This window comes from Colossoma macropomum, unplaced genomic scaffold, assembly GCF_904425465.1.
Source record: "Colossoma macropomum unplaced genomic scaffold, Colossoma_macropomum, whole genome shotgun sequence".
NCBI lineage: Eukaryota > Metazoa > Chordata > Actinopteri > Characiformes > Serrasalmidae > Colossoma > Colossoma macropomum.
Window position 1 is genome coordinate 26,781,268 of NW_023494791.1, and position 12,901 is coordinate 26,794,168.

General features: G+C 41.5%; 1 protein-coding gene across 2 annotated transcripts in view; it reads right to left on the reverse strand.

Annotated features, from left to right (window-relative positions):
- Positions 1 to 12,901, reverse strand: part of adka (adenosine kinase a) — a 165,340-nt gene that overhangs the window by 1,056 nt on the left and 151,383 nt on the right. For both annotated transcript variants that reach the window (XM_036574694.1, XM_036574695.1), the window contains exon 10: positions 3,826 to 3,912. In XM_036574694.1, coding sequence (XP_036430587.1) covers positions 3,826 to 3,912 — 87 coding nt within the window. The remainder of the gene's footprint in view (positions 1 to 3,825; positions 3,913 to 12,901) is intronic.

Consider the following 12,901-nt stretch of genomic DNA (forward strand, 5'->3'; position numbering starts at 1 on the left):
CAACACACTGTTAGTACACATGCTAACCCTTGTCCATCGATGAGACGCCTACAGTGGGCATGTGTGTGTTGGAACTCAATGAAGGGCGCCTGGTTGACCGAGTCCCGTTTTCTTTTATATGACCTGGATGGCTGGGTATGGGTGCGCTGTTTATCTAGGGAAGTGATGGCACTGGGATGTACTACAGGAAAAAGACAAGCCGGTGGAGGGAGTGTGATGCTCTGGGCAATGTTCTGCTGGGAAACCCTAGACGTGGGCATTCATGTGGATGACAAAATGTGCCACATACACTATAGAGACAAAAGTATTGGGTCACTCCTCCTAATTACTGAGTTCAGGTGTTTCAGCCACACCCATTGCTAACAGGTGGATAAAACTAAGCACACAGCCTTGGAGATAAACATAGACAAACACTGGCAATAGAATAGGTCATACTGACGAGCACAGTGACATGGCACTGTCATAGGATGCCACCTCTGCCACAAGTCAGTTTGTGAAATTATATATGTATTCATAAAACAGTTAGTTCCGGCCGCGCAAGCTGATTGGTTGAGAAGCGTTCTAACCGTGCTGTTGTTTTGCCATAACAACACAGGTTTTTCACAAACACTATCACTCTGCTGAGATGCGGTTGCTAAGCAATGACTTTGATAGGAGACGCTCAAGCTATTTGATAGGAGACGCTCAAGCTATATTTCTGTTTGCGAACACAAAAAGAAAACGGATACTTTTAAGATTACATTTGACCTACAGCCGATTTGGTCAGACTCTAAAGATGAGACTACACTAAATTCCCAAACTGTCAGTTGGTCTGTGTGGAGCTGGAGAACGAACTGCCGGCTGTGCAGCGAGTAAGCGGAGCTCATTACTCTGACGTAGCAACAAGTATAATTTGGTGGAAGGAACTGCTAACATTAAAACATAGTAAATGCCATGTTCACAGCCCAGTTTATTTATTTCTTACTTTTTTTATTTAACTGTTCTATAAAAGCAATAGAACACTTGAGGTTGTGTGTTATCGCGATGTTATTTCACGATAACACACTCCCTCTTGTGTTGTATTGCTTAAATAAAAAATACACTAACATGAAGATACACTAATGAAATAAGACAAAGGTGGCTATAGCAAGATACATGTATACATAGACACATATAGCTCAATATATGAAAAAGGCAATATTTGCTCTTAGGACAATTATTCAACAAGTAATAATTTTAAACATTTAAAACAACCAGAGCCGTAGTGAACCTGCCTGAAAAAGAACACCTGTTTATTTTACCTCCCCACACAGTGAGGAGGACTGTTAGAGAGGCAAATTTCTCCAAAGAAGACAGTCTGAAGACATTTTATATTAAGGACTAAGAATGCTTGCTCTGTATTCTCCGATGTCAACAAGCATTAAAAGAGAAGACTCATTGCTGTTATGTTGACAAAGGGAGTGCCAAGTGCCAATAACTGACAAATGGTTTTGTTTAAAAGGAGTGTTTCCTTAGACTAAATTTACTTCAATTAAAGGGTTATTGTGAGATTCAGCTAATTAATCAAAGAGAAATATCTTATGACTTCTTGATCTTATGATACCACAGGTGCCAATAGTTATGGAGCTGACTTTACCATGTTTTGTTGACAACGATGATAAAAAGACAAATGGGTACAAATTTACTTAAACATATGTGAGACACTCAGACACAGAGCAAACAGATCTTAGCAGATCTGTGCTCTGGTAGTGATATTTTTTTTTAAACCATGAGTACTTTTCCTTTTTCTGAGTGAAAATTAAATAAATCAAGCTTGGAGGGGGTAAAGAAAGGTGCTGGCAGAGACACCCTCAGTGATGTGCAATACAGAACTCCTCCAGCAGCCCTCAGGCTCTGAACCCTCCCACCTAGATCTCTGCACTCCGCAGCAGTGCTGAAGCGCATTGAAAAACAGCTGGCAAATTCATTTTCCAACGCGCTGCAGAGATGGCCTCCAACCTCTTGTTGGAACGGATAAAGGAGTTAAAAAAAAAATCGATACGACGTTTGAGCAAACATGCTCACAGCTCTATTAGTCTCAGGGTTGTCCTGGACGAGCTACAGGAAGACACGGTAGCAAGTCAGACACATGGCCTTTGAATGGCAGCGAAGCAGGTACAAGACCCGCTGATAAAGGCATTATATAAAGACTATCTACAGGGAACATAAAAGGCCTGAGCACACAGCATTCTAGCCTTCAAAATTTCTGCTTTTTCATGAGGAGCAAACAAGTTTGATAGATGACTTCACAGCTCAGTCTGGTGTAGACACACACACAGACTGTTTGTATCCTGAAGCGCACAGTTATTACCGGAACCCTCAGAGAATAGATCACAGCAGTAGAGCATTTAGAAGCTCCATTAGTCTGTCCTGAAAGAAGATCCTTTTATCTTCTAAATAAGTTAGCTACACTATTCTGCATACAGCAAAGTACTGGAATTAAGCAGTTACAGAAGTGGTGTCATCTTCCCATTACGCTGAAAGCAAACTTAGAGTAAATCAGAAAAGCCCACAAAAATGTGCTTCATATACTAGTCTTCTTAACCCTATCCAACCTAATCTCCATTCAGCAATGTGCTCAGAATGTACTCACTGCCTTTATTATAGATCATAAAGGGCGTGTTATTGATCTATTTTATCAGTGATGATAAAAAGCAACTGAAGTGTGAAAAATATTCCTATTTGTACATTTTGCTTGTTTTAAATGGTAATACTCAAAGTAAACATCTACACATTTTCACATTATTAACAAAGAAGAACAGATGCCAGAAATCACTGCTTTGCATTGGCCTTAAAGGATGAACTAAAATGTGAACTTACAGATCTGTTTACCCTCATATGTCCACAGTGGTGTACACAGCTTGAAATACCTCTACTTACATTTGATTAATTATGTCTCGCAGTGTACTGAAACCAGTGGAAACAAATCGATTACTTATAATAAGTACATATCTTAAGTATCTCTCTCTCTCTCTCTCTCTCTATCTATATATATATATATATATATATATATATATATATATATATATATATATATATATATATATATATATATATATATATATATATATATCACAAAGAATTAGGCCATTTAAATGTATAACAAAATGACAATAAGTAGACTTCTAAGTGCAATAAAATTAATAACCTCTGTTAGGAACAAGGCCATTTACACAGTGAAAGTATACAGTGGCCATTAAACAGTATTTGGATACTTTAACTATTATATCATTGATGAACGTTTTCCTGAACTTTTAAAGGTTTTTTCCTAAAGAATTTCTCAAAATGATATTTGTTTCAGAGAAAAACACTCAGCACAACACCAAACTCATGCTTGGCTTTGTGTGTGGAGAAATCCTGGAGAAGAATTCCAACCAGACTGCATTAAAGCTACTGTAAAGCTCAGGAGGTGGAAAAGTCTGCCCAAGTCTTGGGCCAGTTTTCTTACAGTGGTGTTGGTGAACTTGTTTTGATGAAATTATGAAGGCAGCAATGTGCAAAGGCATTTTGGATGTAAACCTGCAGAAGTCTGCAAAGAAACTGTTCAAACAAAAAAACGATTTGGAACATTCAAACCTCCTTTTGCAAGAATACTTTGCCAAAAAGAAATGGGAAGTCTCAGAACGATCTGTTTAAAAGAAATACCACTTGGTTTCATATTTTGTTTTTCCTAGCACAAAAAGCTTCATACATTTTTAAGTGCGGCACAAACGTCCAAATACTTTTTGTGCCACTGTATCTCGGTGTGTGATATTGTCTAAGGTCTAAGAGTACTGAGCTCCAGTTAAAACCGTTTTGATACTGTACCTCCCACAAACGCATCTCCAGCTCCGTTGGTGTCCACAATTTCACTCTGGTCAGTCTCTATGACAGGGAATGTCTCCACCTTGTCACCTGAGAACAGATGAATTGAGGTTAGTTAGTGTGCAGACACTTACAACGCACCCAACAGAATAGCGAATCACATTTGTGGGCCGAGGCTTTTTGACAGGTGCGTTTGCATTTTTCAGAACAGCCTCACTTTTTTCCTCTCTCCAAAATAAATTTGCTGTCAGAAGTGGTTATGCCGCTGATAAAAAACTGTACCACCCAATCTGTTTAATGCATTTCAAACCCTTTTCTTCCATTTTTTTTTTTTAGCAATCTCATGTATATGTGAAAGGAAAGCGCAAATAAAACAGCAACCATTAGCATGACAGCCCGCACACCTTGTCAGTCGGCAGCGTTGGTGTTGAAACTAATTTTTCACAAACAAATACAGTGAGCATGATGCTAATAATCAGCAGCACAGCAGAGGCAGAGACAAGCTTGAGCTACAGAGCTAATGAGAAATCTGCAGGGACAGTGCTGAATGACAGAGACAATGAGGAACAGTGGAACAGGCCATTTGCACAAGCCGGAGCCTCACTAAGGCCTTATACTCAAGGAGAGGCAATTGTTTTGGGTGGAAGCATTCAAAAAGAGACAGCTCTTAAGCTTAGAGAGATCTTCTCTCTAAAACACCATACTGTAGAATCCAGCGTAGCACTACATTCAGTTTTAATGATCTTCCAGGTGCCCTGATTCTGACTAAAATCACGTACGGTTTTTATTACTTCCCCTCCACAAGAACTCTCTTTCTTCCACTGTTCTCTCTCGGCGGCCCTTCCTGCACATCCACAGCTCTCCACATTCCTGTTTTATTTATGGCATTATCAGCCATTAGAGTGCAATGAGGCTCACTCTGAGCCAGAGGATATTGCCGTAACTTTGGGGGCTTTGCAGTAAGGAGAACACTTCAGCGAGCCTAATCTTTGATCCTGCCTGGCATTTTGAGAACACTCCGAAAAAACTCCATTTACAGCGAGCCTGGCAACCAGCGGCAGCAACATGACTGATTTACCTTTGGAAATTCAGCTGTTTACACAGCTCTGTACTCCTCAACATCTTCAGTGACATCTCCAAACTAAAAAACAAGCAGTGAATAAAATAAAATCAAGTAAACCGAACCATATGAGCCAACCTTAACTGACTGCTAAAGCACTCAGTATTCCTCAAAAAACCAACAGTGAGCTATAAGTCTACACCTTCTAATTATAAATAGTGGGAGTCAAAGACCATCGCTGTGTGGAGAACTCCAGAGGAAAGCTCGTAAACAAACAGAAAGGGAGCAAAAGGCTTTAAAAACTGATGCAACAATAAGCACTCGAGACACATCTGTGTGCGCGAGCAGTTTCCCCCCCCCCAAACGAGGCAGCCGATTGTGTCTTTGATAATTAATTACACAAAAAAAGCAGATCCTTTTAGAATCAGCTAATTAGCAGCAAAACGACTTTGCCTAATTAATGCAGGCGATGAAGCATGCTCGCCCGCCTTCCTCTTGAAATGATTAACTAGAGAATCTTACATGTGAATTAAGTTAGAAGTAACTCATGATCTGTCTGTAATTTTTTGCAATTAAAGATTAAAATAATTGCTGTGTGGATAAAACAGGTATTGCCCCCCCCCCTTTCAGCTAAACAACAAAGAGAGTGCATTAAGCCTTAACCTACTGTAGTTTCATTATGTGGTTTTGCCCCAAGCAGAGCGAGCGGGGAATAAATGACCAGACAGTGAGTGTATGCTAAATGAAACTGCGTGTGGTGCTTTCCTCTGTACTCGGGCTGACCTGATTCTACTTCCTCCTATGACTTAAAAACAAAGTAGTCTGAAAATGAGAGGGCGGAAAACTAGCCAGCTCTAGTCTGACAACTTCCAGTGGATTACTCATTAACAGGCTTCTGCATAGCAGATATCAAGCTGTAGATGTTGGTGGCTCTACATCATTCGATGTCACTATTCCATTAAATACTTCAGCAGGAAGCAAATGGAGCTGATGGAAAATTGCCAACGACAGCAGGAAGTCTGGGCAGAGTGACCTCTGCCCTCTCGGACGGCACATCGCATACACCCAAGGCATAACGGGACGCTCTGCGCAGCCTTGTGGAGGTGACTCATCAAGAATAAGAGTGAATTCTAAGAACACAAACATTACAACATCTGCACAGCCATCACGATCACACCCACAGCAGTCTGCTTCCACAACAAAAACACATTAAACTCCCAGCTCTTACACAACGCAGCGGTACCTTTACGACTATGTTGTAAGGCACCAGCGATTTCATACGGGCCGCTGCCAATGCGAGGAAAGATACCTCAGGAAACCAAAAACGCCAGTAATAAACCCACAACGAGCGAAGAGGCATCTGAAGTTAATTTAGGGTCCAGAGTGAAGCGCTGTAAGCTGTGGGAGAATGAGCTACATGCGCTGCCCCTCTTCCATCTTGGTAAACAAGGCTGAACTTGCACATGTGCGTGTCCCTCGCATTGATGTTTAATGGTGCATGGTGCTCTAGGTGGTTCCCATAACCTCACTTTGTCTTCAACAAGCTGCATCAATTGATATGATAATGGCGGGAGGACGTGAGAAACTAGAGGGGCCGAGCTGAAGGACATTCTGCACTCTCTCTGAGGCGTCCAACCACTTGGGTGCCAAATGGTGTCCAGGAGCCTTTCTCCACTCTCAATGGAGACAATGACAAGAGTTTCAGGGAACGGAGGCAAGAAGCAGATGCTATGGAAGAAAAAAAAATCCTCTAAATCCAGGCCACTAATTGGGCCAAGTGGATGTTTTCAGAGCAATTCATCATGTTGTCAATCAGTCAATATGCCCAATACTAAAAATAAATACTAGTTCTACTACTACGAATAATAATAATAACAGAGTGATAGTACAGGTTTGCCTTGATAGGGTATTTTGTCTTTAGATAATCTGAGATCTTGTTTGTGATAAATGTGCAAAACAATATGCTTGTTGTGGCCTTGGGGGAATAAAGAGTTCACCACACGGAAAAAGAAATGATTATGCTGCAAAGACGAATCACTTTTGAACCGAGGGGATGCAGAGGCTGCGGCCCAACGTGAACGAGGGCAATTTATTCAAGCACGCGAAAGATAAAGCAAAACCAAATTCGAACAAGAACGAGAGTTTAAAAAAAATAAATAAATAAAAACTGCTATAAACACCCCACTGCCGCACACTGCTCTGATTTTCCTGAAACCACCAATGATAGACGTCCCCCCCCTCCATTTCATCAGGCTGGAGGGTACACATCGCATCTTTATTCAAAACAGATTATTGAACTTGGCCATGAGCATGCTGCTTTGGTTAGCTGGAGAGTGTTCCAGGACCAATTTCATGTTAATGTATAACACAAAAGAGGCCATTGGCATGGCTCTTTAATAGGCATGGCAATTAAAACTTTGCTGCCAAAGCCTGTCTTTGTTGTTCCTGGCTTGTGGTGGGCCCTGTAAACATCGTTTTGTGGCAGTTCACAGGGAGTTCCGAAGCTTTCGTGGTTCATCCATTACTGCCTTTTACAAGCCCATGTAGAAAGTGAAATATAATAAAAACCTCCACTTTTCTCTTGGTGACTAATCAAGGAACGGAAAAAAGGCCAACGGAATTACACCTCAGTGGTTGTTAGGTTTATTAATAGCTCTTGTACAGCTGCTTTTCTCTAGTGCTCTTTGACAGCAGCACACGTGTATGAGAAGTGTGATATCAGCTTCAGGGTGCTGTGTGTGTTTGCTTGTCTTCATCAGGATGAACCCTATACCCTTCTTCTATAACCGCTCCAGGAACCCGCTCTATAACCGTGCTGGACCGCCTTAAAATAAAACGGACCGCAATGACAACACACGCGCGGCTGCCTGTGTTCACGGCTATTTATAGAAGCCGAATAGCAGAAATGGCCATCGTAACATTTACAGCATTGTTGAGTTATGCCAATTAAGTGCAATAAAGACCCTTGTTATCACTGGTTATATGCAGCATAACGTGATAAGGCTCATAATGTAGCAAAGCAAATCCACCAACGCCCAAGGTCATGTGATAATTATTCCCCTGTATCTTAACAATGGATCTGACAAATTACACCAGGCGATGTGATTTAGAAATGCTTAAGTGCTTCGAATCAGAGGCGTTTGAATTACTGCGCAGTCCCCCCCGCAGCCAAGTCGAGATGTTGTCTCCAATAAAAACCTGTAGCACCGAATGACAAGCCATCCACGGAACAATGAGGCATGACTCACAACCAACGAGCAGCGGAGAGAAGCAAGGGCTGGCGCACTGGTGAAAGATTATTACTCCCAAATCCACTCCTCATCTGCTCCTCAGCCAAACAAATGCTCGCAGGAGTAAACAACAGCGGCCCTCCTCACAGTAAACAAACCTGAGGAGGTCAGGCTCGCCGGCCTCATCTTTCTGCACCATGCCTTCCACACTAGAACCAGGCAACGATGACCGTGACCAACACATTTACCGGCTAATATACAGCAGCGCCGTGCCGAGAAAGGCGGGAAACAACCGGCACAAACAATCAGAGGAGTGGGCCAGAGAGGGGCTTTAACAGGCCGCTCTGCCCTTTTCAAAGTGAGATGCTGATCGCATCCTCTCACCTCCCAGCCATGCTAATCAGTCTGAAGCGAGAGGTGATGTCACGATCAACGGCGGGGAGTGAGGAGCTCTTTGTCCGTCCCTTCGCACATGACAAGTGACACAAGGAGAGACCGAGATGGGAGCGTGGATGTGTGCTACATTTACAGGACAAACACATCCAGACTTTGAAGCAAGACCAAAGGAAAACCTTGTTAAAATTACTTTTTGACTAACAAAAGCTACATATTTTACTCAATCATTTTTCCTTGGTTACTGGGGTTAAGATTAAGGTTCGGTTTAGGTTTAGGCTTTAAGATTCTTACGTATAGGTAGCTACTAGGGGTGTAACGATTTACAAAATTCTTAATTCGGTTCGATAAAATAGTGTCTCAATTTGATACAGCAAAAATACAACAATGCCTTATGGGAATATGTTAACGTTTCCATTTTCAGCTTATTACCACATTCAACGTTATAAAGTACAATATTTAATAATAATGTTATAATAGCCGCTACTCAACATACACTTACAAGGAGTGTGCATTTCTTTCCTGTTCTCAATTTAGAGTTAAGGAGGAAGCAGTATTTTCAGAGGAGGAAGGGTCTGCCCTCATTGTGGACTTATTTCATACTTATATTTATATAGTTCCTTATTATACTCTACGCAATATAATCACCACTAAACAGTGCTCAGTACTTCTTTGCTCCAGTCTGTTGAATATATTGTTCGATACTGAATTGAGAGGCTCATATTAAACGATACAATACCATACATTGTTTTCAAAACACCACACATATTTACATATCATCGCTGTCTAAAGAAAAAAAATGCATCTCCAAAATAGTAACTTTACAGGAAAAGTTAACTTTTAATGTAGGTTATTGTAATGAGGATTTCTATCCATTCATCATGAAATCTTCACGCAATGTAAAGAGCATCTGCTGGGTTCAAACGACGTAGAAAAATAAAAACTGACAAAAAAGGAGATACATGATATGACAGTAATAATACACTACCATTCAAAAGTGTGAAATCATCGTTCAAAAGTTTGTTTTCAAATATATAAAACCAATTTGTAATAGGTACATGCAAAAAAGGATTCTGTTAAGAGGTGACTAGTCTGTAAGAACTAGTTCGTAATAAGCTGTAAAAAAAAGGAAGAGATCTTAGATGTGCCATAATGATAAAAAGAGCTGTTGAAGATTCAAGCATGACTGAGAAAGCTGTAAAAGAATGAAGTTACTATAAAATAGCTTCCAGAATGCCTCATATGTGAAACATGGTACTCAAATCCCAACGCAGGTCATGTAATTACTGTAAATATATAAATACAGTATATTGTTTATTATTTAATAATGTAAAACACATTATTAAACATCTTGAAATACCTTCCGATGTCTAGCTGTCTACTGCCTGGTCTCTAGTTGTTATTGAATCAAATATCAATAATACGAAAAATGATTCCAAACTTTTGAACACTAGCATGTAAATAATACGTATAAGACCCCACATCCTGACATTAAAACAAACCTGCGTGCGTGTCAGCATCCAGAAGTAACAGTGCTGGAACTTTATGACTGGGTGTAGCCACTTATACACTCAGTGGTGATAAATGAAGACTTAATATTGTGTTGTTTAGGCAACCGCATCAACATCTTATCAATAAAACGCATTTTATCAAACAGAGCCATTTATGCAATTTATCAAATCAGTTCCTTAACCTTTCTCCCACTCTGTGGGCTTATGAAAACAAGTGCCCACACTCATTGACCGCTTTAAAAACGCTCTGCTTTTGCTCAGCTGCATGGAGGGAGTATTGCATTAATGAGACGCAAACAAGGTCAGACAGATATTACAGAATAATAACCCTAACATAATATGACAAAGGTGTGAGTGAGCGCTAAAGAGGGTGGGAGTGACCGAAAGAGAACCAGATTCTCTCTTCCTCTCTCTTCCTCTCTCTCTCTCACACACACAAACACTCACTCACTCACACACTCACACACTCACACACTCACTCACTCACACACTCACTCACTCACACACTCACTCACTCACTCACTCAGGGGGAGTGTGTGTTTATTAGTGCATAATGACCTTTGTTGAGGGCTTACAGATGGAGAAAAACAGAGAGTGAAACCAAAAGTCTTCTCTGGGGAGTTCATTAAGAGCAGGTAAATCACAGCATACAACTCAGCATTAGACACATTCTCTAAGAACGAGTCCAGTTTCAAGGTAAGCAACTCTAAATGCAACGAGGAATTCTGGAAAGATTTATATTCTCAGCCAGGCTTACTCATGCCCACAGAATCATAACATTTACTGAATGAAGACACATACGACTGTTTCTTTCTTGATGTCTGTCATAACAAAACCTTATAAGTCCATTTATTTTATGTAATTTGACACTTCCAGTTGCTTTTTGCATTATGCGAACATCTCATGAAAATTGGTCCAAGAGAAACAGCCCAAAATCCCTCCGAACAAACATTTTCTCCTATAAAGTTTCCATGGCGGATACACGAGGTTTAGTTACGACAGCGACAGTACACTGCTCTGCTCATGCTGTTATTTTTATTGGTGTGATATAAAAATGGAGCAAGGCAAAGGTTATCTGGATGGGGTCCTGCTTTCAGATAGCCAAGATGAAATACTAATCATCATGATAAATCAGGGAGCAGATTCCGGCTGTAGTCGAAAAACTACGAGCTCCAGCGGCGCTTACACACGGGCCGTCGCCTTATCAGCCCGAGTGCAGCCCTCTGGCTCAGCCAGTTAGCTTCACACTACCTGATTAATGCATGTACTGTCTCCAAAGCTTGTTTGCTGAGAATAAAAGGGGGGGCAAAGTATACTACTGTAGTACATCACAGACCCTCTCCTTCACCGTGACACAGCCAAGCCCCTTCATCCTCGCCGCAGCCTGTGGACGACCCTGCACACTCAGCCGTCATTAGATCAAAGACTGTGGGCTCAGTGGCCTTAATTTGAGCCTGTAATAGGTGCGTCAGCAGGGCCAGGCCGTGTTCAGCAGTGTCACAGAGGTGCTTCATTAAGGGCTCTTCCCTGGCAGCTTTCATTAAGGAAATTAATGTGGAAGGGTGAGGACGGCTCGCGTTTAATGCCGTAAGAGAGCGAGAGAGAGAGAGAAAGAGAGGGAAACGAGAGAGAAAGAACATAAAGGAACTCAACAATAACAAATCTGCATCTCTTTGGAGCTTCGGCCCCAGGGCCCATCATCGCAGCCTTCTTAATCATCATTAAAACAACTTCATCGTGACATTCAGAGGCTGCTGAATGATCACATCCCCGCGCAGAGAGCAAATTGCAAATGAAATGTGGGGATCAGACAGCATCAGAGCGCAGCCTCTGGGAGGTTGAGCAAATCTTTAATTCTCTTTTATATTGATGTTTATTGGCGCAGGCTACGGGGAGCAATAACAATGTCCTCCCTCTCTTTCTGTCGCCCCTGCTATTTGAACCCACTTATTCCGGGCTCATACCTCGCCTGACATTTATCAAGTTTGCCATTTTTTTTTTCCTCTCGTTTTTATTTTTTTTTATGAGCAACACCCTCGTACATGCGCTCCTCGTCCTCCTAACATTCATCACACGTTTCATATAGGGTTCACCAGGGGCTGCCACTAACCCCACAGCTTCATATGAAAGGGCTGCGAGAGGCTAGCCCAGGCAGCCATTCATCAGCCCTGTGAAAAACGCCTCCAGGAGGGTCTTTTCTCTAAAGCTTACGCTTTGGCTCAAACTTAGCTGGAGCCTTTTTCCAGAACAGGAGGCAGAACTGGCAGTTCCGCAAAAAAAAAAGAAAAAAACGTGGAGGATTGTCTTGTAGCACTTTCCTTTGATGAGGCTTTACAGGAGTAGCAATTGCTTGACGCCCTTATCAGCCCAGGGGGACTAATGCTATTAGCGTTTGTGTGATAAAGGCAGCGTGGTGGAACCGATACAGCCAGCTTTGCAGCTTTACTCTGGTAACATGTTGTGGAAGTGGTATAAGACAGAGCTCTGCAAGCACCGTGTTCAACAGCACTCCAATCCCGTAAGGTGGAATTGTGAAGGAGATTAGACCTGGAGGCCAACAGGTACATGCAGGGATGGGGAAAGCGTCTCCCCTGGGGTTTTAGTGTCAGTCAGAAGTCGTTAATAACATCTGACTGAGTGAAGACGACGCAATTACAAGTACAGTTACAAGTCAGAATCAGTTTATTGGCAAAGTGCACTTGGACACACAAGGAATTTGCCATGAAATTTGTGAACTACTGAACAATTACTTACGTAAATGGATATTACAGAATAGAAATAGTAAATCGAGACATATGAATAAATGCAATATACATAATAATATCTCAAAAACACCGACATTCAATACATAAACCAAATGCGCAGGAAATTGACTGGGGACAGGC